The sequence below is a fragment of the Gymnodraco acuticeps genome, unplaced genomic scaffold (genome assembly GCF_902827175.1).
Source record: "Gymnodraco acuticeps unplaced genomic scaffold, fGymAcu1.1, whole genome shotgun sequence".
NCBI classification, from domain to species: Eukaryota; Metazoa; Chordata; class Actinopteri; order Perciformes; family Bathydraconidae; genus Gymnodraco; species Gymnodraco acuticeps.
The window spans coordinates 145248-172414 of record NW_022991256.1 but is presented as its reverse complement, the minus strand read 5'-3'; the positions used below and the strand labels follow the sequence as shown (position 1 = coordinate 172414).

The window sequence follows — 27167 nt, the reverse complement described above, 5'->3', positions numbered from 1 at the left end:
TGCGGGTTGGATCATTTAACTGTCGCGGGCTGCGCCTGGGCAACAGCGCTGCTGATAGGATCCGGCGTGTAGTGGTGGACAACTTGCTACAAAACTGTGACATTCTATGCTTGCAAGAAACTTTTTTACCAAAGCAGGATTTGGGAAAGTTGAACTCTCTTAATGACACTTTTCACGGGGCTGGTGAGTCTACTACGGACCTATCTCTGGGAATAGTAAGAGGAAGAATAGCAGGGGGCGTGGCTATCCAATAGTGCTGTAGCGACGTTGTCGTCTTCAAAATATCGTCGACGACATATTTCCGGGTCGACGCGTCGCTACACACACGTGGGTCACCCAAAGCAACAAGCAGTTCGCAATCGCACTTCAAACACAATGGAGACTGAACGGCTACCACCATCCTCTCACAGGATTTGCGCACGAAGCCCCCAAACGACAACATCTCGCCCTAGGTCTTCAAAAGCATGGAATATTTAAAGTTAGTCCAAAAGCAAAGTATTTTATATGTATATCTCACTGAGACTGCTGCATAGCCTAGCAGAAGCAGCAGCTAGCTGTGGTGGCTACCATTAGCAGCTAGCATTTGCTCTCCGATTTTTACATAAAATGGAATTATGGATTATAAATTCAATCATTTTTTTATACATAGACGTTAAAAACCTATGGATTAACCGATTCAGCCGCGTTTTTTCTCATTTTAATGCCATTGAACACGTCTTTTGATCAGATTGACAGCTACGGTGGTGAGACGATCTCCCTAGAAGCTCTGTGAAGGTACGTGTTGTGATGACTGTATTTGCTTCCCCTGTCGCGAGTCCGGTTCACTCAGTGATGATACTATATACCTACATAATCTGTGGAGTCTCAGCTTTAATCGGATATATTGTATGTGCAGCTACGATACGTAATAAGGGTACTTTTATCTTGAGTTCTGTGCCAATGTCCGTTAGCATTTTTCGCTCAGGGGTCATTTAGATGCTTCTTATGAGACTTGTGTTTTGTTTTGGTAAACATGGTTTGTATCGTCAGTTAGCTGATATTATTTCCGTTAATCTGGTATAACACATTAATAGGTTCTTAAATATTAAGATCCCCTGAGACACAGTATCGTGAACAATTGTTTTTTTACATTACGTTTTTTTTACATTACGTTTTTTATGAATTGAACAACAGAAAAATAATCGTTAGATTAGTCGACTAATCGATCAAATAATCGCCCGATTAATCATTTTCAAAATAATCGTTTCTCCCCAGCACTACTATCCAACCCAGTCTCACAAAAAAACGTGTAATAACTACGTTGGTCCACAACTTGGGACGTAGTATTTCTACAAAAACGCCTCTGAAATTGTAAGATCCCTACGTTTTTTTTCACCATTCATTTCCAATGGCTGGCATCTATGTCACGTGATCTTCAAATGTCTCCCTACAGAAAAAAAACCATGGCTGAACTTCGTTTTATTCTCTGTGGAAAATGCCTATTTTAAGGTTAGTTTGGCCATTAAAATGCATTTTGATGTCATTTGATGCGAGAAATATGAGTTGTTATTTCAGATTATGTGTGCAGTGGATGTACATGATCTTTAGTTTGCTAGTTATTACGAAGATTACTTCAGGAAATTGTGTCCATTCAACGTTTTCATTGTTACCAAGGTGGTTGCTAGGGACACTGCTATCGGTATTATTTCTGTTATGTTGTGTAACTGTTTAATGGTGTTATCTTTATTGCTACCCCCTTCCCCCTTCCCCGTCAATGTATAGTGTTGGTCCATAGCGCAAACGTATTAGATTAACAAAATCCGCATCTAAAATTGTGGCATACGTTATTTTCCCCTGTGCAATTCTCCATTTACTCGACAATAAAACATAATTAACCTTATGTTTATTTTTGTTTATTTGTTCGAATAATAAACACAAGTTGGAGTCCGTCAGGACCGAGGGTCGGAGCAGCTCATTTGCTTTAGAGAATATTACACCCGGAAGTAAGTATTCTCTCCGCTTCGCTTGACAAACCCTGTGATAGTCCTCAAGCTCTGTGATTGGATGTTTGAGTGTGCTCCGAGGGTTAACAGCACTTGAAATGGGATGGAACCACGGCAGACTGTCCAAAACCAGATTTGAACGGGTCCACCCCGTCCCCACCTCGTCCCCAGAACTACACATGCTGGCTATTGTGTGTTTCGCAACATGTTCTCTACTCCAGTGGTTCCCAAACTTTTTGTGCCCAAGGCACACCAAAGGACAAGTAAAAATCTCAAGGCACACCTATTGTGCAAAATAGCCCTTATAACACGTGTTATCACTCATATCATGTAAAATATCTGTAAATGTGCATAATTATTTACTAATGCCAAATTAAAATGTGACAAAGACAACTATATTACTCATGAAATATTTATTAACGAAATATTTCAGAAAATATTTTGAAACTTTATCAAATTAGGCTTCATCAAAGCAGCAACACACTAATTTAAACCAGACAGGTCACAAAATTAAAAATGAGGCAAAGGAAACTCAGCAGAACTTCAGCACAGAGAACTGTCAATGCAAGGAAGCTGCATTGTCCATGGTCCTGAACTACAAATTATAAATGTAACATTTCAGCAATCAGCATTGAAACATGTGCTATTGTAAATATTTTTGCCGACTTACAAATTAGTGAGATACATGTGCCTGTCGGGGCGCACATCATTTTGTAATCCTTGGTGGCACTGAGGAGAGGGCCACTCGCAAGTCCTGTTCAACAGAGAGCCGTGACCTCCTGTTGTTCTTCATGTAAATCATAGTAGAGAACGCCAACTCCAGAGATGGGGTCGTTACTAAAAAAATGTAATATATTACATATTACTTTTTTTAAAAATTATATTACACTACTTCGTTACTATCTACATAAAGTAACTCGTTACTTTACTCGCCGAGCACGTACGAATTGCGCATGCGTGAGTGGCAATAACTTTCCTTACCAGCAGGTGGCGGTAGTGTGTATTTGTCATTCAAAACAGGCAACAACCGGAAGACAGAGAAGAAGAACAGACTACGTGATATAAACAAACAACAAATAGCGTGTGCGGTAGCTTCACCTTAGCATGTGTTCTTTGCAAGTGTGTGTTGAGGTTTGATGTGGTGTTTCCAGCAGTGGATAACAGCTTCTGGCCTGGACACAGTTTGCACCTCACCGTCACATTCCTGTCTATTCTTCGGACGAACTCAAAATAATGGGCATACCTCCACCCCTCGAAAGTTATCGCTGACTCAGCCATGTTTATGCAGCACTGCACGTGGAGATGTGGACGCGCAAGTCGCGCAGATTACGTACATATAAACCTACAAAGTACTGATAGTAAATTAAAAAATAATTATTTTTGTGTAGTTGTATATTGCAATAATAACGTATGGTTGTCACAAAATCCCACGGCACACCCGGACTTGTCTCACGGCACACCAGTGTGCCGCGGCACACCGTTTGGGAACCACTGCTCTACTCTATTGGGAATTGTAGTTTTAAAAGACATTTTCGTATTTCCCATAATAAGAAGTTGCCAGTATTAAACTGTGTACATCCCTGGAGGTTTAGGGGATAGGAAACACTCAAATTTAAAACATATAATTAATAAATGGGTGAAAATTGCTTGTGCCCATAATGGGCAGCATTAATATATACCCACACGACAGCTAAGGTCAGAAGAGCTTTATGTAACAGCTGGTCTTACGTCTGTGACCCCTCCTGTTGTTAATTGATAAGCCTGAAACATGCACTTGTCAAGGTTCAGAGGCACATTTTGCAAATATGGCAGTAGCCATCGATCATCTTAAGATAAGATATACTTTATTGATCCCAAGTTGGAAACATTTGCATTACATCAGCATGTGTAACAGTTGTAAATATGCAGTGGTGTTTATTTGTAAATCATTTAGTATAATCACACAAATTCTGTGTTTTATATTTAATAATTCTGTGTTCTTTATTTATTGATTGTTGTTCAATACCTGACAAGGTCGGAGATGAGAAACTTGGGTCGCAGGTTCCTCAACAGTGCATTACAAGACATCTATCAATATGTGTGTACCTCCACCATTAAACTGTCATATTCTGCACATTTCTTATTACTATCTACATACATCTTATAAGAGTATAATACATATGTATAATATCAGTTAAAATAAGTGCTTCAACATAGTTAACATTGCTGGAGGTATGCACAAATATTGATAGATGTCTTGTAATGCAATATTGAGGAACCTGCGACCCAAGTTTTTCATTCAATGCATAACTACACCGTAGTTGTGTAGGCCTATATGATATGTCAATAAACCTTAGAAAATCTTGAAATCTTGAAAGGGATGTGCAAAATAGTCATTATATACTGTCTTTAATTAACTATTAGTAGAGAATAACGAGTAATGAATATACTTTCTAGGGATCCTATTAATATCTAATAATAAAAATAATGGAATTCAATAACATGCTTTAACCACTAGGTGTCCCTTTATATCGGCTGTGCACCGTTATGGTGTAAATACAGCCTATCTACCAATTGGATCAAATATAAAAGTCAGCCGAATTAGTGTTGATACTGCAAGGAGACGTATTGTGTGAAAAGAAATGTAAGATGTTGTTTAATTGCTGATATATTTATGATCCACGTCACGTTTTCAGTTCCTTATGTTTGTCTAGAAGTCTTCTCATCAGGGCTCTATAAATAGAGAACTACGGCAGATATGTAATATTTAATGCAGCCGAACAATTTTATTTTTTTTAAATGTTTTCGGTCTGTTTCCGGTATTTGTTAATGACGATGTGATGTGAGATGTGAGACTGGGTTGGAGAATTTCACAGGGGAAAATAATGTATCTATGCCACAATTTTAGATGCGGATGTTGTTAAACTAATAAGTTTGCGCTGTGGACCAACACTATAAATTGACGAGGAAGGGGGTAGCAATAAAGATAACACCATTAAACAGTTACACAACATAACAGAAATAATATCGATAGCAGCGTCCCTAGCAACCACCTTGGTAACAATGAAAACGTTGAATGGACACAATTTCCTGAAGTAATCTTCGTAATAACTAGCAAAGTAAAGATCATGTGCATCCACTGCAAACATAATCTGAAATAACGACTCATATGTCTCGCATCAAATGACATCAAAACGCATTTTAATGGCCAAACTAACTTTAAAATAGGCATTTTCCACCGAGAATAAAACGAAGTTCGGCCATGTTTTTTTCTTCTGCGGAGAGAAAGTTGAAGATCACGTGACATAGACGCCAGCCATTGGAAATGAATGGTGAAAAAAAACGTAGGGATCTTACAATTTCAGAGGCGTTTTTGTAGAAACACTACGTCCCAAGTTGTGGACCAACGTAGTTATTACACGTTTTTTTGTGAGACTGGGTTGGGTAATCCTGAGGCACAAAAAGCTGGACGCTGGCATTAATGTCATCAGGCTTGAAGTTGACTGGTGTATTGCTGTGCAGATCAAAATGAATAACAAGGAGTTTAGTATTCTCAATGTATATACACCGTATGAGTCACAGCATAATGAAGATGAATACCTGAACAGACTTGCTATATACATTCTTTTATTGTTGATAATCATTCCACCAGTGTTTTTGTAGTGGGTGATATGAATGCTGACATATCAGACAAAAGGTCCTTGTTTGCTAAGCATATGCTACAGTTCTGTGATGATAACAATCTTATATCAAGCCAAATACTTTTGCCTACAGATAGCTACTCATCTATAAGCGAGGCCTGCACACAACTTCATGGCTTGACCATTGCATAAGCACTGCTAATGCCCATGATATTTTAAAATCAATTGAGATTGTCTATGAGGCATCAATGATCAAAGAGAGCACCCCGTTTATTGTTCCCATTTTATTATCCAGAATTACTGTAAAAGTGTGGAGTGTCATACTCAACACGCCGCCTCCGACTCCCATTCATCGGCTCTACACTTTGCAATATTTAAAACTATGAACCTTGCCCAAAGTTATGCACATTATACCGAGCTCAGTGGGGAGGTGGAGTCATAGCCGATGGATGAGCTTGCGGCGGCATGTTTGTGGTACGTCTTGTTTTAAATTGTTGTGTCATGTCTGCTGTCAGGCGGTGTAGAACTTTACTGCGTCGGTCCGGCTCTGCATGTCTACTGTTGTGCCGACTTTTAGGGGCGCTGAGGCAGGTTGTACGGTAGTAGGCTACGTTAAGCGACCATCTTTACCCATTTAAGATGTTGATTGTTAAAGATATATTACAATATTGTCTGTGGGACCGCAGTGTTTTCCCTAAAAAACGGTCTATGTATCTGCTTTGATCCGCTCTGTGTTCATGTAAATACCTTAAATACACACAGAGCGGATCAAAACAGACACAATATTGTGTGTGGGGGTGTGTCCCGGAAAGCGACACTTGATACTGGAAAGTGGAGGATATTAATGATTGTGTTACATTTTAGCATGATATGAATATGGGGACATGCCGGACAGATCTTAAAGTAAGGGTTACGATCCACCCGCTGTGAAATGAACTTATCTTCCATATTTGCCGTACACTTGTGTTTACGGAAGTTGAGATGTTTCTCGGTTGTGATTGGTTGTTCCTCGTCACATGACGAGCGGTGCGCGCTGCTGCAGTGCACGTCTCCATTGAAACCAATGGGAATTAGCTCGCAACGCTGATGTGTATGGCTCCGTACAAAGTTGTACTCATTGCATTAGTGTAGGCTACTGTAGCTTTTTACACTGGAGGCGCCCATCTCGGCCGAAGTCCGTTCAAATTAACCTAAAGGTACATCATTAAATGGTAAATGTCGCCTTTAAGGAGCAGAACATTTTTGTTTTATTTGTGTGTGAATAATGAAATAATTTCAAATATGTTTTTCTGTGATAGGTAATTGGTGTGGAGAAGATTGACCTCAGCCTTGCTTTGAACATTGTTCCAAAGGCTCTGTAGTAAATGGTGAGTATTAAAATGTTTTGTGTGATTTACTTGACTAACTTAAACTTGATTTTTAACTAATTGAAAACTGGTATTAGTGAACATTTACATACTGCAAACATTGCAGGGATATACACATTTTCTGATTTATTAGGCAAAAGTTATTCAGAAAGTGAGAGGCAAAAGCCGAACATTCTGCGATAAAGCCTCCTTCACAAAAGTGATAATGTTTTGTTTGTTGAAATGGCTATAAGCAGGGCTGCACATAACTGGTGCGCAGGTGCGCATGCGCACCTCCGCCAAAAAAAGAGCACCGTGTCATTTGAAAAAAGGCGCATTTGCGTACCAACATTGAGAGAGAGGGAGAGAGAGAAGAGAGAGAAGGGAGAAGAGAAAAGAGAGAAGAGAGGAGAGAGAAGAGAGAAAAGAGAAGAGAGAGAGAAATATATTTGCGAGTTGCATATGAACCTATGATATGAACTCAGGGCCGGCCCGTAGCGATGGTGTAATAGATGTTCGCCTAGGGCGCCAGATCTGTGGAGGCGCTGCGCTGGCTGCTCTGGGAGGGAAAAAAAACATTTTGACCGTTGGGGCTCATCCTAATTTTCGGCCTTGATGTGACAATATTCACAATTAAGTAAATGTAACACCCTTTTCACCCCGGTTACACGTTTCATTTGCCCTGTACAATGGGCGCTGTAAGTGATGAAAATGGGGGATGTTGGCTTATCTGGCGCCCGCAGCTCACAGCCAAAATGCGAGTGAGCGTGGGATCGAGAGGTAGGGTGCACCGGTTCCGGCGCTGTTGTTATTAGCATCTGGTGCTAGCTGCTCTAACGGAAGAAGAAGATGTTTCTACAATAATGTGGAGGGAGAGTCCTCTCCAGTCAGACTGAGAGGCTGATACTACAGCTCAGTGAGGTAAAGGACTCTGAGTGTTTAGATAGTTCACTTTAGTCTAAGTTCAAACGGTTTGGTCACAATTTATGTAAACACATATTTCCAAGGCACTCCTTTATAATTATTGGGATAAACAGGTTTGAAATCATTCCAATGTATACTATAGGACAGTAACCAAAAATATCCTTTAAAACTGGAGAGATAAAAAAATATGCATAAATAAATGTTAAGGTTAAATAAGATATGAATGAACAACATACATAAAATAAGATACATTAAATTGTTATTGGCTATGGTAGGTTATTAGCTATGTTCACATACTTATTTGATTACATCCACTTTTCTAAGATGACAACAGAGACTTTCAACCCAAAACCAGCTGTTGACTTGTGGGTGCAAGCAGCTAATCACAGACTCAACCAGAGAGAAAGTAGTAGGCCTACATCATCAGCTACCATGTCTGACAGAGAGGAAGACAGTGAGGAGAACAGTCAGGAGGGGAGTGATGACAGCTTGTAGGATTACTGGTCGTGCTAATGTTGTCTTGTGTTCACCTCTGCATGTGTGTTCTGTGTTCACCTCTGCATGTGTGTTCAGTGCCGTGTGTCTGGCAAATAAAGTCAAGACCCCCTCAAAAGTTACGGTTTATTTCATTTTAAGGATGAGTACCAAGCAACATCTCCAGGTGCTCCTTTGAGAACCAGGGCAAAAAAGTTATGTGCACCCCTGGCTATAAGGGTGTTTCTTATATGTAGTCTTATATTACAGTAATACTTATTTTAAGTCGCTTTGGAAAAAAACATAAATGAAATGTAATGTAGTCTAACCTGGTTGTTCGTACTTGATATAAAAAGTTATTCTCACTATGGAGCCAACACAGGAGTAATGTGGTCCCTTTTCCGTGCTCTGGTCAATACATGTTGAATCAGCTGAAGCAACTTAACTGACTTGTTGGTACACCCTGATAATGAAGAGTTACAATAAGCTAGCCTTGAAGTAACAAATGCATGGACTAGTTTCTCTGCATCGTTTTGAGGCAAGCACACAACTACAATCATAACATCATTAGAAAATGAAATTATTTCATGATTTTTATGACTGTGATATTTTGTTTTCTTTGATAAATGCAGAGTTTAAGCGCATAACAACCCTGCCCCTCCAATCAAGAGTTCTCTCTCAGCTGGATGTGCTATCTGACACACTTCTGAAGGTTTTTGAGAAGAGAGGAGGACAGATAGGCCAGCGTCTGAACTGTATTATGTCAAACATGACTCAAGTAAGAATTCATTTTAAGGAAATTATACATCGAGTCAATAGTGTACACATTTCATTGAGCAAAATAGACTCTTTCTTTTCTTATTCCCCTTCACTTAGGTTGATGATGTCGATTTAGGCTGGGATTGTCTTCTCAAGGGGCTGTGTGTGCACCTCAATGAGAGAGTTTGTGGTCAATAGAAGTCATATTTGACCTTTTGATTTTTTTGTTGGGCGTTAAAATATGTATTTATTGAAACACCACATAGTATATAGCCTAAAGTATGTGAACATCCCTGTTTTTTGTTTAATAGCCAGACTACACTGAAAAGCTAGAGGGCTTTTAATTTAAAACGGATACAGGAAATGAAACATTTGTTATCAGGTCAGAAAGGAGTATATCAGATAACAAGGAGGCTTACAAGTACTGAAATCTGACCAAATGTACTTGTTAAACACAGGGACTTAGTAATGGGTATATATATGTATTGATTTGTTAGATCTCACTCTGTTCCTTTTGTGACTGTGCGCTCTGCAGGCAGAAGATGAAGACGTCATTCTGCAGTCCATTGAGGGGATTACAGTGGGCCTTTATGTTGTCAAACACAATTCCACCATGAGACCAGAGGACAGATGAGACCAGTGGACAGATGAGACCAGAGGACAGATGAGGACAGATGAGGACAGATGAGACCAGAGGAGAACAGATTAGACCAGAGGAGAGATAAGACCAGAAGACAGATGAGACCAGAGGAGAGATGAGACCAGAGGACAGATGAGACCAGAGGACAGATGAGACTAGAGGACAGATGAGCCAGAGGACAGAGAGACAGAGGACAGATGAGACCAGAGGACAGATGAGACCAGAGGACAGATTGTCCTGGAAGGCCAACAGGTACTAACTGATGAGGACAACATTGCATTAGCTGCTACCATGCTGTTTGGACTAATGTATGCAATGAACCTGAACTACCCCCCTAAACTGAAGTGCACGTTCGAAGTGCTCCAGCAAATGTTAATGGAGCAGGGCTGCACATAACTGGTGCGCAGGTGCGCATGCGCACCTCCGCCAAAAAAAGAGCACCGTGTCATTTGAAAAAAGGCGCATTTGCGTACCAACATTGAGAGAGAGGGAGAGAGAGAAGAGAGAAGAGAGAAGAGAAAGAGAGAAGAGAGGAGAGAGAGAGAGAGAAGAGAGAAGAGAGAGAGAGAAATATATTTGCGAGTTGCATATGAACCTATGATATGAACTCAGGGCCGGCCCGTAGCGATGGTGTAATAGATGTTCGCCTAGGGCGCCAGATCTGTGGAGGCGCTGCGCTGGCTGCTCTGGGAGGGAAAAAAAACATTTTGACCGTTGGGGCTCATCCTAATTTTCGGCCTTGATGTGACAATATTCACAATTAAGTAAATGTAACACCCTTTTCACCCCGGTTACACGTTTCATTTGCCCTGTACAATGGGCGCTGTAAGTGATGAAAATGGGGGATGTTGGCTTATCTGGCGCCCGCAGCTCACAGCCAAAATGCGAGTGAGCGTGGGATCGAGAGTGTAGGGTGCACCGGTTCCGGCGCTGTTGTTATTAGCATCTGGTGCTAGCTGCTTCTAACGGAAGAAGAAGATGTTTCTACAATAATGTGGAGGGAGAGTCCTCTCCAGCAGACTGAGAGGCTGATAACTACAGCTCAGTGAGGTAAAGGACTCTGAGTGTTTAGATAGTTCACTTTAGTCTAAGTTCAAACGGTTTGGTCACAATTTATGTAAACACATATTTCCAAGGCACTCCTTTATATTATTGGGACTAAACAGGTTGAAATCATTTCCAATGTATACTATAGGACAGTAACCAAAAATATCCTTTAAAACTGGAGAGATAAAAAAATTGCATAAATAAATGTTAAGGTTAAATAAGATATGAATGAACAACATACATAAAATAAGATACATAAATTGTTATTGGCTATTGGTAGGTTATTAGCTATGTTCACATACTTATTTGATTACATCCACTTTTCTAGATGACAACACGAGACTTTTCAACCCAAAACCAGCTTGTTGACTTGTGGGTGCAAGCAGCTAATCACAGACTCAACCCAGAGAGAAAGTAGTAGGCCTACATCATCAGCTACCATGTCTGACAGAGAGCAGACAGTGAGGGAACAGTCCAGGAGGGGAGTGATGACAGCTTGTAGGATTACTGGTCGTGCTAATGTTGTCTTGTGTTCACCTCTGCATGTGTGTTCTGTGTTCACCTCTGCATGTGTGTTCTAGTGCCGTCTGTGTCTGGCAAATAAAGTCAAGACCCCCTCAAAAGTTACGGTTTTATTCATTTAAGGATGAGTACAAGCAACATCTCCGGTGCTCCTTTGAGAACCAGGGCAAAAAAAGTTATGTGCACCCCTGGCTATAAGGGTGTTTCTTATATGTAGTCTTATATTACAGTAATACTTATTTTAAGTCGCTTTGGAAAAAAACATAAATGAAATGTAATGTAGTCTAACCTGGTTGTTCGTTACTTGATATAAAAAGTTATTCTCACTATGGGAAGCCAACACAGGAGTAATGTCGGTCCCTTTTCCGTGCTCATGGTCAATACATGTTGAATCAGCTGAAGCAACTTAACTGACTTGTTGGTACACCCTGATAATGAAGAGTTACAATAAGCTAGCCTTGAAGTAACAAATGCATGGACTAGTTTCTCTGCATCGTTTTGAGGCAAGCACACAACTACAATCATAACATCATTAGAAAATGAAATTATTTCATGATTTTTATGACTGTGATATTTTGTTTTCTTTGATAAATGCAGAGTTTAAGCGCATAACAACCCTGCCCCTCCAATCAAGAGTTCTCTCTCAGCTGGATGTGCTATCTGACACACTTCTGAAGGTTTTCTGAGAAGAGAGGAGGACAGATAGGCCAGCGTCTGAACTGTATTATGTCAAACATGACTCAAGTAAGAATTCATTTTAAGGAAATTATACATCGAGTCAATAGTGTACACATTTCATTGAGCAAAATAGACTCTTTCTTTTCTTATTCCCCTTCACTTAGGTTGATGATGTCGATTTAGGCTGGGATTGTCTTCTCAAGGGGCTGTGTGTGCACCTCAATGAGAGAGTTTGTGGTCAATAGAAGTCATATTTGACCTTTTGATTTTTTTGTTGGGCGTTAAAATATGTATTTATTGAAACACCCACATAGTATATAGCCTAAAGTATGTGAACATCCCTGTTTTTTGTTTAATAGCCAGACTACACTGAAAAGCTAGAGGGCTTTTAATTTAAAACGGATACAGGAAATGAAACATTTGTTATCAGGTCAGAAAGGAGTATATCAGATAACAAGGAGGCCTTACAAGTACTGAATCTGACCAAATGTACTTGTTAAACACAGGACTTAGTAATGGGTATATATATGTATTGATTTGTTAGATCTCACTCTGTTCCTTTTGTGACTGTGCGCTCTGCAGGCAGAAGATGAAGACGTCATTCTGCAGTCCATTGAGGGGATTACAGTGGGCCTTTATGTTGTCAAACACAATTCCACCATGAGACCAGAGGACAGATGAGACCAGTGGACAGATGAGGACCAGAGGACAGATGAGGACAGAGAGGACAGATGAGACCAGAGGAGAACAGATTAGACCAGAGGAGAGATAAGACCAGAGACAGATGAGACCAGAGGACAGATGAGACCAGAGGACAGATGAGACCAGAGGACAGATGAGACCAGAGGACAGATGAGACCAGAGGACAGAGGAGACCAGAGGACAGATGAGACCAGAGGACAGATGAGACCAGAGGACAGATTGTCCTGGAAGGCCAACAGGTACTAACTGATGAGGACAACATTGCATTAGCTGCTACCATGCTGTTTGGACTAATGTATGCAATGAACCTGAACTACCCCCCTAAACTGAAGTGCACGTTCGAAGTGCTCCAGCAAATGTTAATGGAGCTAGACGACAACATGCTCTCCAAGAAAGCCCAAGCGTTTAAAAAACAACTGTTTGAGTGAGCTGTTTGCCATGGACCATTGTGCACTTTTACAGCATTCATACTGGACTTTCATCGATACAACTGTCTTGCACTTCCTTTGCTCATGCTTTTTGCTTGATTTGCATGTTTCAGAAATGTGTGTTTTTCCTGGGGTCATGTGTTTTCAGAATGTACTAATTGTCATGTGTTTCAGAATGTACTAATTGCGCTACTTCAAAATGTCAGTTCTTGTTTTTATTTGTAATACTTTCTTTACATTACATTACATTGCATTTAGCTGACGCTTTTATCCAAAGCGACTTACAATAAGTACATTCGACCAGGAAGACACAACCTTGAAGAAAACAGAATCATATAAGTACATCAGGTTTCATAGAGCCAAACATTTCAAGTGCTACTCAACTGGCTATAGATAAGCCAGTCCTTTATTAGTATATACGTGCTTTGTTAATAATTATATCGCTCGAAGTGGAGTCGAAAGAGATGAGTTTTCAGTCTGCGCCGGAAGATGTGCAGGCTTTCTGCTGTCCTGATGTCAATGGGGAGCTCATTCCACCATTTTAGAGCCAGGATAGCAAACCCACGTGTTTTTGCTGATGGGAACTTTAGTGCATATGTGGTGAGAAACCAGGTCATTTTTATACTTTCATGTATTTTTCCAAAGCAATGCCATTGCTTTTTTTGCATTAAAGTGCCCTTTCATATTAGCAGGTTACTATTTAAATAATGGATTTGCAAGAACATTTCCTTTTTTCGGCTAGGCGTTGACATTTTCTGTTAATTGTTTACTATGAATGAGTTACAAAAATAAGCCTTTCTTTGCCATCTGGCCCAATAAACCTTTATTTTGGTCGGGAGAATAGTTTCCTTTAAGCTTCCTTGCTGTGTTCTAACACAATAATGTATATGTACATGCATCACAAACTTTTTCTATTTCTTTATTTTCAATGTATTTGTTAATTCTCCTGGGGCTGCATGATGGAAAAACCAAAAGCTCATCTGGATGTGTGGTGGTTGTTAATATTGTTTTATTTTTTGAGAAAAATACATGAATGTTGTTCAAAGAAATGTGTTTGTCTTTATTGACTATTTGTTTTAAAATGTTGTGATAAATGCTGTAGATATAAGAGATTAGGATGGATCCTGTAGAAGAATGTACGACATGCCTCTATTCACATGAAATAAATAATCTTATGTACCCCTTGAGCACTAGGTAGATTAAACAGAAAACTATAGCATGTAGTTTAAACAAAACATTCATGTGGCTCTGTACAGAAATATACTGAGTATATTAAAAGCCTAAAATGAACATAAAAAAGTCATGTTGGTTAAACATAGGGTAAATGAATATACCTATATTCTAGGAAATGTTCAAATGAACATAACAATTTCATGTTTCTTTGACATAACATAGTTGTGTGTCTTTAACATAATGGAATAGTTTTGAGTACACATGTTTTTAATGTGTGCAACCAGTTTCCATATTAAAATCATGTTAATCGAACAGCCTTTTTTTTCAGTGTAGGGAGCTTGGATAACTATAGACCAATTGCTCTAGCCAGTGTGTTATCCAAAGTCCTGGAAATAATTTTGTTGGATAGATTATGTTCTTATTTATGTACCTCAGATAACCAGTTTTGCTTCAAGGCTAAGCATGGTACTGAGCTATGCATCTATGCTTTGAAGGAAATGGTAGAAACGTTGGGTTACGTATTGTAACCCTTGTTATATTAGAACAGGCGGAGCCCTCTACTGGACTCTATGGGTACTACCTTATCATGCAAGCATTCATCCACTGAGACGTATATAGACGTAGCTGGCCTTGGGCGGGCCTACCTGAATGCGCGCGCATCACACCGTATAAAAGGAGGCCTTGCCTCCTGACTATCATCCTACACCTCTCTTCAGCGAGCGGAATAAGACAGACAGTGCCTTGAGTAGAGGGCTCCGCCTGTGCTAATATAACAAGGGTTACAATACGTAACCCAACGTTATATCTCTCACAGGCTCCGCCCTCTACTGGACTCTATGGGTACAGTGGGTGGAGCCCCGATTTATACGCGCACTGTCGTCCAACAACAACATTCCACCCTACTGCCCCTGACCGGCTTTTCTGGTCTGCAGCTGCTGCCCCACATTCTCCTTTAACCCGGTTGTGACCGAGGAGAAATCTGGGCTGTGGCTGACAGAGCACACCCTGCTGCGCTTACCTCGCAGAAAGTGTGCTCAAAAAACAGTGCCGGGTGACCCCCCCCCCCCCCCCCCCCCCCCCCCACCCCACCCATAGACGGATGGGGAGAGCCCCCTCGGCCCCGAATGGGTTTACTACACGCCTGCCTCCCTAAATCCCTAAGGGTCGCAGGGAGAGCGCCAGTGCCCATGCCCCACACTCAGACACCGACCCCGTGCAGAGTGTGTGGACTAAAGTGTGGAGCCCTCCAGCCCTGTAAGGGCCCAGCGCACCCCTCGCCCATCCCGGGACCCTCAGAGGGCCCGGGAAAGGCGACGGCACATCACGTCCGGGGAGGGGGTCAGATGCCAACTGACCCACAACCCCCCCCCCCCTACAAATCCTGTGTTGCCCCAGCAAGCACAGACGAGGAGAAAGAGCCAGACATGTCCAAGAGATAAAACCTTATGAAGGGGCCTGGCGTCGACCAAGACGCCGCTGTGCATATATCCTCCACACTCACACCGTTGAATAAGGCTGTTGACACAGCTACAGCCCGTGTGGAGTGCGCACGAATCCCCGTGGGGCGCGCACGAATCCCCGTGGGGCAGGCTCTCCCTGCCTGTCCGTAGGCATGTGCAATGCACTCGCAGAGCCAGCCTGCCAGTCGTTTCTTGGACAGAGCCTCCCCGATCACCCCCGCCCCCGAAGCACACGAACAGCTGTTCGGTGCGTCTAAGGGAAGCCGTGCGCTCCACATAACATGCTAGCGCACGCACCGGGCAGAGGAGGTGCAGTTTAGCTTCCCTGTCCCCACCATGGGGGGGAAGACTAAAACCCCCTAACTGAATAGCCCTCTACTCCTTAGGCTCTTGGGCACAAAGGAGGGGTTCGGTCTAGATTTGGATACAGATCAACCTAATTCTTATTAGAAAACGTAGTGATCTGTGCATTAGGCTATACAGGGAGGAGGCGGGATTCTCCCCCCGCCAGCCAGATCCGTAAAGACGGAAAGCCCGTCCCCGAAGAGGTGGAGGGCGCCGCGGGCACGGGTTACTCTTACTCTGGGATAAATGCAATAGTCTTTACTGAATGCATTTTTCCCACACACACACATCACTCCAGAACTAGAGTTTACAAACGTAAACCTGTCCCTGAACGCACCGCGGCCACTCTCACGAGGGCCGCGCGCTCACGTATTAACGCTGTATTTCCCATTGCAACGGTGAAATGCATTAATCGGAGCTATTATACCAGGCAAGGTGTGTCTTCTGACAACAGCACACCGACAAGCGTCTCTTGAACCCGCACAGTGCTTTGACAGCACTCGGTTTATTCCACTCACGTGCACACGCCCACCTGCTGGCTCCCTATACTGGGGTTTACAGCAGGGGCGGGGAGTGTAGGACAGTGTTTCTTCCTCTGGGGATGGGCAAGAATCAGCCACGCTGCGATTACTCCTTATCCCGTGAGCAAGGAAATCGATCCAAAGAGCCCTTCCGTAAACACAGGGGCTCCCAGGAGATCAACACGATCCTCTTTGGAAAGTGCCACGCGGCGTGATATCCCAAGGACATCACACGGCGGGCAGCGGCGGCGGCCTGTGATGAAGTAGGGTCGACCCTATATCATGTGAAGCCACCGAGCACCGGTCCCCGGGGGAACCGGGCCTGGGGCAAGGCCCGTGGACCAAGCTACTTATTCGGCCTTGCGGCCCAATAATCGCTCTGACCTGGTGAGGCGGGGGCATCTCTAGCAATGAGTGAGTAGCCCACACACCCGCCGCCATGATCATCATCCAGGGAGAGTACAGCCCTGGGCGGTGGACTTCCATGGACGCCAGACCCGGAAGGAATGGCGAACGTGAATGGCACCGCCTCGGCCATATCCTGGTCCCCCAACCACTCAAAGCAAGGTGGTGGGGATCGGCGCCCGCTATTTCAGCCAGGGCACGAAGGACAGGCCCGGGTCTCTAGCAGTGGCGACTCCCTGGAGGTATGATAACTCTTTCTTCTTCTTTCAAACGTCTCAGTCTCTCGTGGAATCATTCAGGTAGGCCCGCCCAAGGCCGGCTACGTCTATAGAAGTCTCAGTGGATGAATGCTTGCATGATAAGGTAGTACCCATAGAGTCCAGTAGAGGGCGGAGCATAATATGAGACAGAGTTTCACTGTTCTGATTGGTTTCATTGATGCCTCTAAGGCTTTTGACCGAGTTAACCATCATAAACTGTTTTTAAAATGGAGACAAAGGGGTGTGCCTAACAGTATAATTAGGATCCTGGCTTATTGGTATGCCAACCAGAGCATGCGGATCAAATGGGGGAATGCAGTCTCTGCGCCATTTGGTGTTGGTAATGGAGTCCGCCAGGGGGTCTCCTCTCACCATGCCTTTTTAATATCTATATGAATGATCTATCAGATGATTTAAGTGTCTGTAAAACAGGGTGTGTGATTGGTAATGTGATTGTAAACCATCTAATGTATGCCGATGATCTGGCTATTGTTTCTCCTAGCAGTGCTGGTTTTCAACAGTTGCTAAATATGTGTTCTGATTACGGAGTCAAATTTGATGTTAAATACAATGCTAAGAAGAGCGCTGTAATGATCTGCAGAGCACAAGGGGATAAGAACCTTTGTTTTCCAACATTCTACCTGTCAGGACAGGTGCTGTCTGTTTGCTGTAAAACTAAGTATCTGGGACACATCATCACAGATGAAATGGCTGATGATGATGACATGTATAGACAGCGGCGTGTCTTATATACAAGCCAACATGTTGGCTAGAACATTCTCTTGGTGTTCAGATAAGGTTAAGGTGAACCTCTTTAGAGCTTATTGCACTCCTCTCTATACTGCCCCCTTGTGGGTCAAGTATAAGAAGGCGAGCCTCAAGAAGCTCCAGGTTGCATATAATGACTGTTTGCGTATACTGCTTAGAAAACCAAGGTGGTGCAGTGCAAGTGAAATGTTCTGTAACGCACGAGTCAACACGTTCCATGCTCTCTTGAGAAATCTGATGTACAAATTCATCTGTCGATTGAATGTTTCTCATAACTCTGTCATTATGCTGCTTTCAAATCCGTGTCTCAGTGCTGTACGATGCCAGTCACCTCTGTGGAAACATTGGTATCACTGCCTTTTTTAATTTATATTTGAGTGTTGTATGTCTTTTAATAATGGACCAAGAGTCTCTTCAAATAAAAGCTGATGTCAATGCTGCAAAGTCACACCTCCCCTGTATGATTCTATCCCACATTGAATACTGTTTTACAAACTGGTCGTTTGCTTGTGCCACAAACCTGAAACCCATAGAACAGCTGTACAAGAGAGCTATCAAGGTGTTTGACAGAAAGCCTTATTCATATCACCACTGTACCATCCTTGAGAAACACCATTTCTTAAGTTTTGACAATTTTAAGTCTTTTGAAAGCATGTGTTTTATTTATAAATGTTTAAATTTGTTGCACTTGATGTAGCTCTTTTATCTCCTCCCGCACTACATATCGTTGCTGCTACATTGTACTACCTTGTGGTAAATGCTTGTATGCTGCTCATGCTATTTCTGCATATCATGTATTTCTGTTTGCCAAGTATATAAATGTTATGTTCATAAATGTTGTATATGACAGGACTACGGATGGAAATTAGCTCAAAGCTCAAATCCGGCTCATTTACATTTGAAAGCATTATTTTGTTTAAAATGTTCATTAATGTGCATTGTCCCGGTTCAAATAAACAATTAAATTAAATAAAAAGAGCGATGTCATCTATTTTCTTCTCAAAATAGTTGACAAAATGGCAGGGCAGAAGGGAAGATGGGGGTAGGGGGCTGGGGGGTTGAAGAAGAGAGGGAAAGATGGAGAAGAGTGTTTTGGGTTTGGAGAAGCAGGATTGAATTACAGATTGAAAGAAAGTGTGTTTGGCTGTGGGAATAGAAAGAGGAAAGGAGAGCTTGATAGGATTGGAGGTCATCAAGGTGTTTTGATTTCCACCATTTCCTTTCAGCAGCCTTTAGCATGGTTCTGGACTCTGCTTTGCCCCGCTCTGTGTATGTGTGTGTGTGTTTGTGCACGTGTGCGTATGCTTGTGTGTGAGAACCCCGGCACTATAGAAACAAAAGTTGAGGATATTCATTATCGTGTTACATTTTATCAGCAGTGCTCATGACATGAATGCAGCTGAAACACTGGACAGAACTTAAAGTCAGGGTAACGATAGACTCGATGAAAATAAACAACCTCTCCATATTTTTTCTTGGACTAATATTTACAAAAGTCACGCCGATCTCTCGGCCTCACAGGAAAGTTGTGATTGGAAGAGGGTCCCTCTGTTATCACAGTGCTTTGCTAATCCAAGCACCTTTCACAGTTAATATAATGTTTTAGAGGATCTATTCCTGTCTGCAGTCCTAAGGCAACTTTCTAATTTGAACAACATCTTCAATGTTCTTACCTAACTTGATAAACAGTCATAATATCATAATTACAAAAATACGTTATTTTGTAAAATATGGTCATATGACTGTATTTCCAAACACAGTGTATTTAAGTTCCGATTCCTAAAAACATTAGTCTCTCACTAGTTAACTAGTAAAGGCATAGGTTCACTAGTTAACTTGTAGACATTTTGAGCCCCGTTAGTTAACTACTAAGGTCAAAAGAGGCGTCAACGCAGTTAACTAGTGAACATTTTGGCTCCACTAGTTAACTCATGAGTGATTTTGGATATTTCTAGTGAACTAGTTTGCTCTTTTTCTGCTTCTTTTTTAACTAAGTAAGATGTCAGAGCTTTTGCAGCGTAATAGTTGACTTGTAAGACTTTTAGTGTCACTAGTACAGTCAGAGGGCCACTAGTTCATCAGAAAAGCTGACTACTTGGGACTTTGGTGAGCTAGTGCCGCTCATGGCGTCACTAGTTGCAGAAAAAGAGTGACTAGTAAAATGTTTGCCAAACTTGTGACCATATATCTAACAAGTGCTAACAAGGAGCCAACTAGTGTGGCAACTGCCGTCTGATATCAAGGATATGGACCCTACCCGAGGGTGTGAGACTGTGCACAGGCTCGTAAGGGCACGACAAGTCAGTGAGGTCATCAGGAGAACTTTAGACGTAATCAGTAAGACCTTAAAATCATTCTAGAACAGACAGGTAGCCAGTGAAGAGAGACACTCACAGTTGTCGAAGCAGATGCGTCCGATGGCCCTGCCGGTGTTCAGCAGCATCTCCTGGTCGGTGCTGCTGAGGTGGGGCAGCAGCACCGTCACCAGGCCGGCCTCGATGCACGGCTCTCTGACTGCAGCTGCAACACACCAGGAACACCATCACCTGTCTCTCAGCTGAATCCTCTCACCAAGCTTGGGGAGTAACGGATTACATGTAACGGGATTACGTAATCAGGATTCTTTTTAAAAGGTAGCTGTATTACACAAAAAAATAACTGCCTGAATCTACTTTCTTTGCATTATTTGTTCTGTTTTTAATTCAGCAGGTGAACCTATATTTTCATAAAATAGTGTGTGTGAGCTTAACTGTGTGTAATAAACTAAAACGGAGCATTTTCTGTCAGCTCAGATGTTATTTCTGCTTTTTTAAACTATAGTATGTGCTCATGTGTTTCAGTGCTGGTGTGTCAGCTGCTGCCTCAATATGCTGAGTGAAAGACAGGTCAATACAATCATTTTTTATCCTAAAATATCTTGGTTTCTTCTTGAAAGGTCACATTGTTCTGTTGTCTTACATTATAATTAAAAACATCTTATTCATATTTAATTGTATTGATTTTCAATGCATTTGACATTGTGGTAATCCAAAAGTAACAGCAAGTTACATTACTTTTATATTTTGATTCAAAGATAAGGTTAATGCTTACATTTCTTTTTACAGGTAACTATTCATTGAAACGGATTACATGTTTTAGGTAACCCTCCCAACCCTGCATGCTAGTGCCATGCTGGATGTTAACATTACCCCTCCCCTCGGCTCCGCCCCCCCTCCTGTCCTCAGAGATCCCCTCTGCACAGTCACCTGACCCCTGCACTCCCCCACTGCACACCTGCTCCCCATTTCCTTTATTCATCTTACACTATACCAGCCTGTTTGTAGGCTGTCGGACAGCACAACCTTTGATTCCCACCTGTCTTTCTGCAGTTGTGCTACCTGTTTCAAGCCTGCTTTTTCAATGAGCCACGTATGAAACGACAACTGGATAAATTGACTCTGCTCAGGAAGATTGTGTGATATAATGGAAAGCTCTGGAACAGCTACTGAATACATCTCTTGTCAACAATATGGTGGCATAAGGATCAGTTGTGGTAGCATAATTGCCTAAAGTGTCTAGATGTATTCAAATAATGATTTTCCTGCTGTCTTTGAGTTGCAGCTGAAAAATCCCTAATGTTATTTTCTTTTATATAATCCAAGACAAAAAGACGTGCTAACACCTGTAGCAGTATCCTACCTTCTCTGGCCATCTCTGCCACCAGCAGCGCCACCTGGCAGCTCAGGGGGCTGCTGCTCCGTAGGACCTGGGCCAGGGAGGGCAGGACCCCACTGCTGGCTATCTCCACAGCAGCATCCTTCTCTGTGGACACATGTTCATTTGTTCAGAGCAATAAAGACAGGATATCCCATCACAGCATTTACTGTTAACATGCAAAGTTAGTGTTGGCTAATGGTACACAGTAAAGCCCAGTTCTGACTTAAATATATATAACAAATAATATAACTGTAGGAGCTACGGTACAAGGTATCTGAACTGTTTGCAACCTGCTCTAATATAGTGTGTGTGTTTGTGTGTGTGTGTGTGTGTGTGTGTGTGTGTGTGTGTGTGTGTGTGTGTGTGTGTGTGTGTGTGTTACATGACTTACTCTTTTCCAAAAGAGCAGCCAGCAATGTCTCCAGAGGAAGCTTCAGCTCCTCCTCAATCAGCTCTGTACTCACACTGAGAGCCTGTAGAGCCCCGCTCAGAGAGTCTGCAATACACACAACACACACAACACACACACACACACACACACACACACACACACACACACACACACACATACACACCCCGAAACAACAACAACATAAGTTATGCTTCTTTATGCCACTTTATATAACTAACACATGAACATAAGACTGTAGTTTAATTGAAAACAGCGTCTCCCTCAGATGGACGTGGTTTATGTTCAACTTCTTAAAAGTAATTGCAGTATTTCAAATTATTTGTGAATGCTATAGTGTATTAAAGCATAACCATATATTATTTTATAGTCTGTGCTCTGGGTATACCTATCAACTAAACCATAGCGTGCTTCATGTTTTGTACACATTGTACAAAACGTGTGTGTGTGTGTGTGGCAGACATAAAACTCATCTCTTTCGACTCCACTTCGAGCGATATAACTATTAACAAAGCACTTATATACTAATAAAGGACTGGCTTATCTAAAGCCAGTTGAGTAGCACTTGAAATGTTTGGCTCTATGAAACCTGATGTACTTTATGATTCTGTTTTCTCCAAGTTTGTATCTTCTTGGTCGAATGTACTTATTGTAAGTCGCTTTGGATAAAAGCGTCAGCTAAATGTAATGTAATGTATGTGCTAGAGATTAGGAAAGGAAACGAAAATCCTGTACAAAGCAATTTTCCCTCCATGGATAATGTATATTTAAAACATTTGTATAGCTGTAACAGTTTATATGTTAAGGGTGGACGAGCATTAATGCTCGACTTTCCAAGTTTTAATCTTGTCAATCTTGGTCATCCAGGGTTTGTAGAGTGTATGTACTTGGAGGTTTACAAGGTTGTTGTTGTTGTTGTTGGTGAAAGGGTTGAATAAACTGATCCCAGTTTCTTTAGTCCCAGGATCATTCAACCTGAAACATCTACAGTATCTCATCTACTGATACAGACAGCTCAGACTCAGACACACACACACACACACACACACACACACACACACACACACACACACACACACACACACACACACACACACACACACACACACACACACACACACACACACACACACACACACACACACACACACACACACACACACACACAACACACCACACACACACACACACACACACACACACACACACCACACACACACACACACACACACACACACAACACACACCACACACCACACACACATACACACACACACACACACACACCACACACACACACACACACACACACACACACACACACACATCACACAACACACACACACACACACACACACACACACACACACACACACACACACACACACACACACACACACACACACACACACACACACACACACACACACACCACACACACACACACACACACACACACACACCACACACACAACACACACACACACACACACACACACACACACACACACACCACACACACACACACACACACACACACACACCACACACACACACACACACCACACACACACACACACACACACACACACACACACACACACACACACCCACACACACACACACAAAGGAGGAGACACCTGCAAATGGTAATCACCCAGGATAATCCCTACTAAGTCAAATGAAAATAGCCTGCATGGAGGGGGCTGATACACAGCCTGCTACGTCAAGATCCAACACCAATCTCCTTCTGTGTGTGTGTGTGTGTGTGTGTGTGTGTGTGTGTGTGTGTGTGTGCGTGCGTGTGTGTGTGTGCATGTCCGTGTGTCTGTGGGCTACTTTGAGTACTTGACAAGAGAGTAGGCAATTTACAGAGAGCTGTGAGGGAGTCCCTAGAGTGCTTATTATAAATGCTGCAATTACACTGTATGTTTCCCCGTTAAACGACACAAAGGCCTGTGTATTGACATATGCTGTATATGCAGGGGCTTGACACAATGTCAGCAATACCTGCAAACCTCCAAAACAACAGTCCAGCAATAAATCCCATCACTGACTGTCAGACTGTCTGAAAGCTGATGGTCCACCTTCACCATCACTTAATATCTGTATGTTTATGATGCTGCCTATGCGGGCCTCTGATCTACAGTTTAAAAGACACATTGCAGTAGCAGCAGCTTCAGATGAGGCTGTGTTGTTGTGCGAGGCTGTGTCCTCCTCAACCTGCAATGCATGACTGAATAGCTTCTAGCTGAACTGTGCACTCTTACTGCCCAGTGAGACAAACAGCTGGGTGTTCTGGCATTGTCTGTGTGGGAACAACGACACACACAAAATATAAAAACATTTGACATTGTCTAAGTCCATGAAATTATGTTTGGAATTAATGTTTTTTTTATTTTGAATTGTATGAATGTTGGAACTGTCTCTTCTCAACACAAATGAATTCAACACCAAGTGACGCTCTTAGAAACTAAATGTGGTTTAGGTTGAACATTTCAACCATATTTTTGAAGCAGTTTAATTAATATGCTGAAATATAAATCAACAGTGAAATCTGACATGTAATCAGTTTTGTTTCAATGTGCCTATACTGCCAACTTCTTCTGCATAAAAAAATTAATCTAAATGAAATGAGGTCTGGGGACAAACCACTGAAGGTGGATATGGCTATGTTGTGGAGAAGGCGTGAGCTATGATGTATAATTGTAACTACGGACAATGCTAGACTCATCCATAGCTGCAATATTGCCTGGGAAATTGTTCTATTGATTATAATAATGTATCCATCTACCTATCCATCTATCTATCTATCCATCTATCTATCTATCTACCTATCCATCTATCTACCTATCCATCTATCTACCTATCCATCTATCTATCTATCCATCTACCTATCCATCTATCTACCTATCCATCTATCTATCCATCTATCTACCTATCCATCTATCTACCTATCTACCTATCCATCTATCTATCCATCTATCTACCTATCCATCTATCTACCTATCTACCTATCCATCTACCTATCCATCTATCTACCTATCTACCTATCCATCTATCTATCTATCTTCACCTTGTACATCCTTATCCATGCACACACATTCACACACTCATGCCTGGTACTGTGATGCCATCAACACCATACCACATATGTATCATACGTCATCACCTACATTATATGGAACCACACACACACACACACACACACACACACACACACACACACACACACACACACACACACACACACACACACACACACACACACACACACACACACACACACACACACACACACACACACACACACACACACACACACACACACACACACACACACACACACACACACACACACACACACACACACACACACACACACACACACACACACACACACACACACACACACACACACACACACACACACACACACACACACACACACACACACACTAAGGGATGTCAATATGCAGCTACTCACCAATGTCTGTCATGGCTGCTGGTCGACAGGCTCCTCTTTGCTGGCTCACCGCCTCTGCCTGTAAGAACTGTGTGTGTGTGTGTGTATCTGTGTGTTTGTTTGGCTAGCAGAGAGCTACACTCCTTTCTTAAGGTCAGGTGTCCCCCAATGCTGTCTCCCACTCGGTCTGTCGTTTCTCTCTCTGCCTCGCTCTCGCTCCCTCAATCCCATTATCACTCAACACGATCTCTACCGCCCCCCCACCCGCACACACTGCGCCTGCGTTCTCTGTCTCTGCTCATTTGCTCTCTGTTTCCACCTAGCTGTTTCCCTCTGACATTCAGACTGCAAGATGTTGGACTTATCATCTGCTGTATATAACAACGTGTGTGATGATAAGTGACGACCAAATAATAAGAATAACACCAATAATAAATAATAGGTAATCCCTAAAAATAGCGTGCACATAATATTGTATTTTAAGTGGAACATTTTTTCTCACTATATTTTAAGAAACCTTATTTCAAATAGTTGGAAAAAAGCAAGCCTCTATTTCTCACATGAGATTTAAAGAAAACATGTGTTGCATAAAGACGCAGGCTCTGTGGAGAAATAGTTTTTACCTGGATGTAATTTTATTCACTTCTTGAGTCTGACTGGCTTCCCTGTGGGTTTACTCCATCCAGACCCCAGCACCTTTAGATAAATGCACTCACCCCCCTTGTATGTAGCATGTAGTACAAGCCCTATAGAATGACTGCCCTGTTGACAGTCAAGGGCAAACATGGAAAAGAAAGGAACTCCTTTGTCCTCTTCCTTAATCATCCGTATCAGAGGAGAACAAAAAGAACAAAAGAAAAGCAACAGATAACCTCTAACCCCCAGTGCTTTCTCCGGTAGGTTTGTTATCGATCAAACAATGAGAGTACACCTTCAGTCAGGAGGTTCAGGTGCGTGGGGGGTAATTACATAGACTGTATTTGTGGGTAATTACTGTTCTGCCCTCCAGCCAGCTGGGGAAGGGTTCTGGTTTGCTTTAGCATTGCTCTCTGGTTGGATGTGGTATTGCAGCAGCATGAAAAGGAATGTAAAAGTAGGACCAGGGAGCTGATCAACATAGTTCTCCTAATATGTTGCAATCTTTTAAATGGATCCATTGTAAGCATTGGCTGTACGTTATGTTGTTTGCTTTGCAAACATATATTTTGGTATTAAAGAGTAAGTTCATTAGGTTATTGCTAGATACTGGCTCAACCGGTTATACTCAGTGTTGGGGTAGTTACTCAAAATAATGAAATAATTACACATTACTAGTTACTTGAAAAAAAGCAATGCCTTACTTTACTAAATTACTTTACTGAAAGTAAATAGTAAACACTACTAGTTACATTACTTTTGGACTACTCTAACATCACCTGAGATGCACCCTAAATAATAGACACATAGCAATAAGAAAGCTCATTTATGCCCAGCACAAATCCTTAATGTGATAAGGACAGTTCTGAACACAGACCTCTGTTCCTGCTCTTGGTTTGTGTGTTG

General features: G+C 42.1%; 1 protein-coding gene across 1 annotated transcript in view; it reads right to left on the bottom strand.

The window, feature by feature from the left end:
• Positions 1-25887, bottom strand: part of si:dkey-191g9.5 (rap1 GTPase-GDP dissociation stimulator 1) — a 38850-nt gene extending 12963 nt beyond the window's left edge. Inside the window, exons 1-4 of the mRNA XM_034239730.1 lie at positions 25647-25887; positions 22142-22246; positions 21733-21855; positions 20449-20574 (exon numbers count right to left, since the gene is read on the bottom strand). Of these exons, the coding sequence (XP_034095621.1) occupies positions 20449-20574; positions 21733-21855; positions 22142-22246; positions 25647-25659 (367 nt within the window). The 5' untranslated portion in view covers positions 25660-25887. The remainder of the gene's footprint in view (positions 1-20448; positions 20575-21732; positions 21856-22141; positions 22247-25646) is intronic.
• Between the last annotated feature and the right edge of the window lie 1280 nt (positions 25888-27167).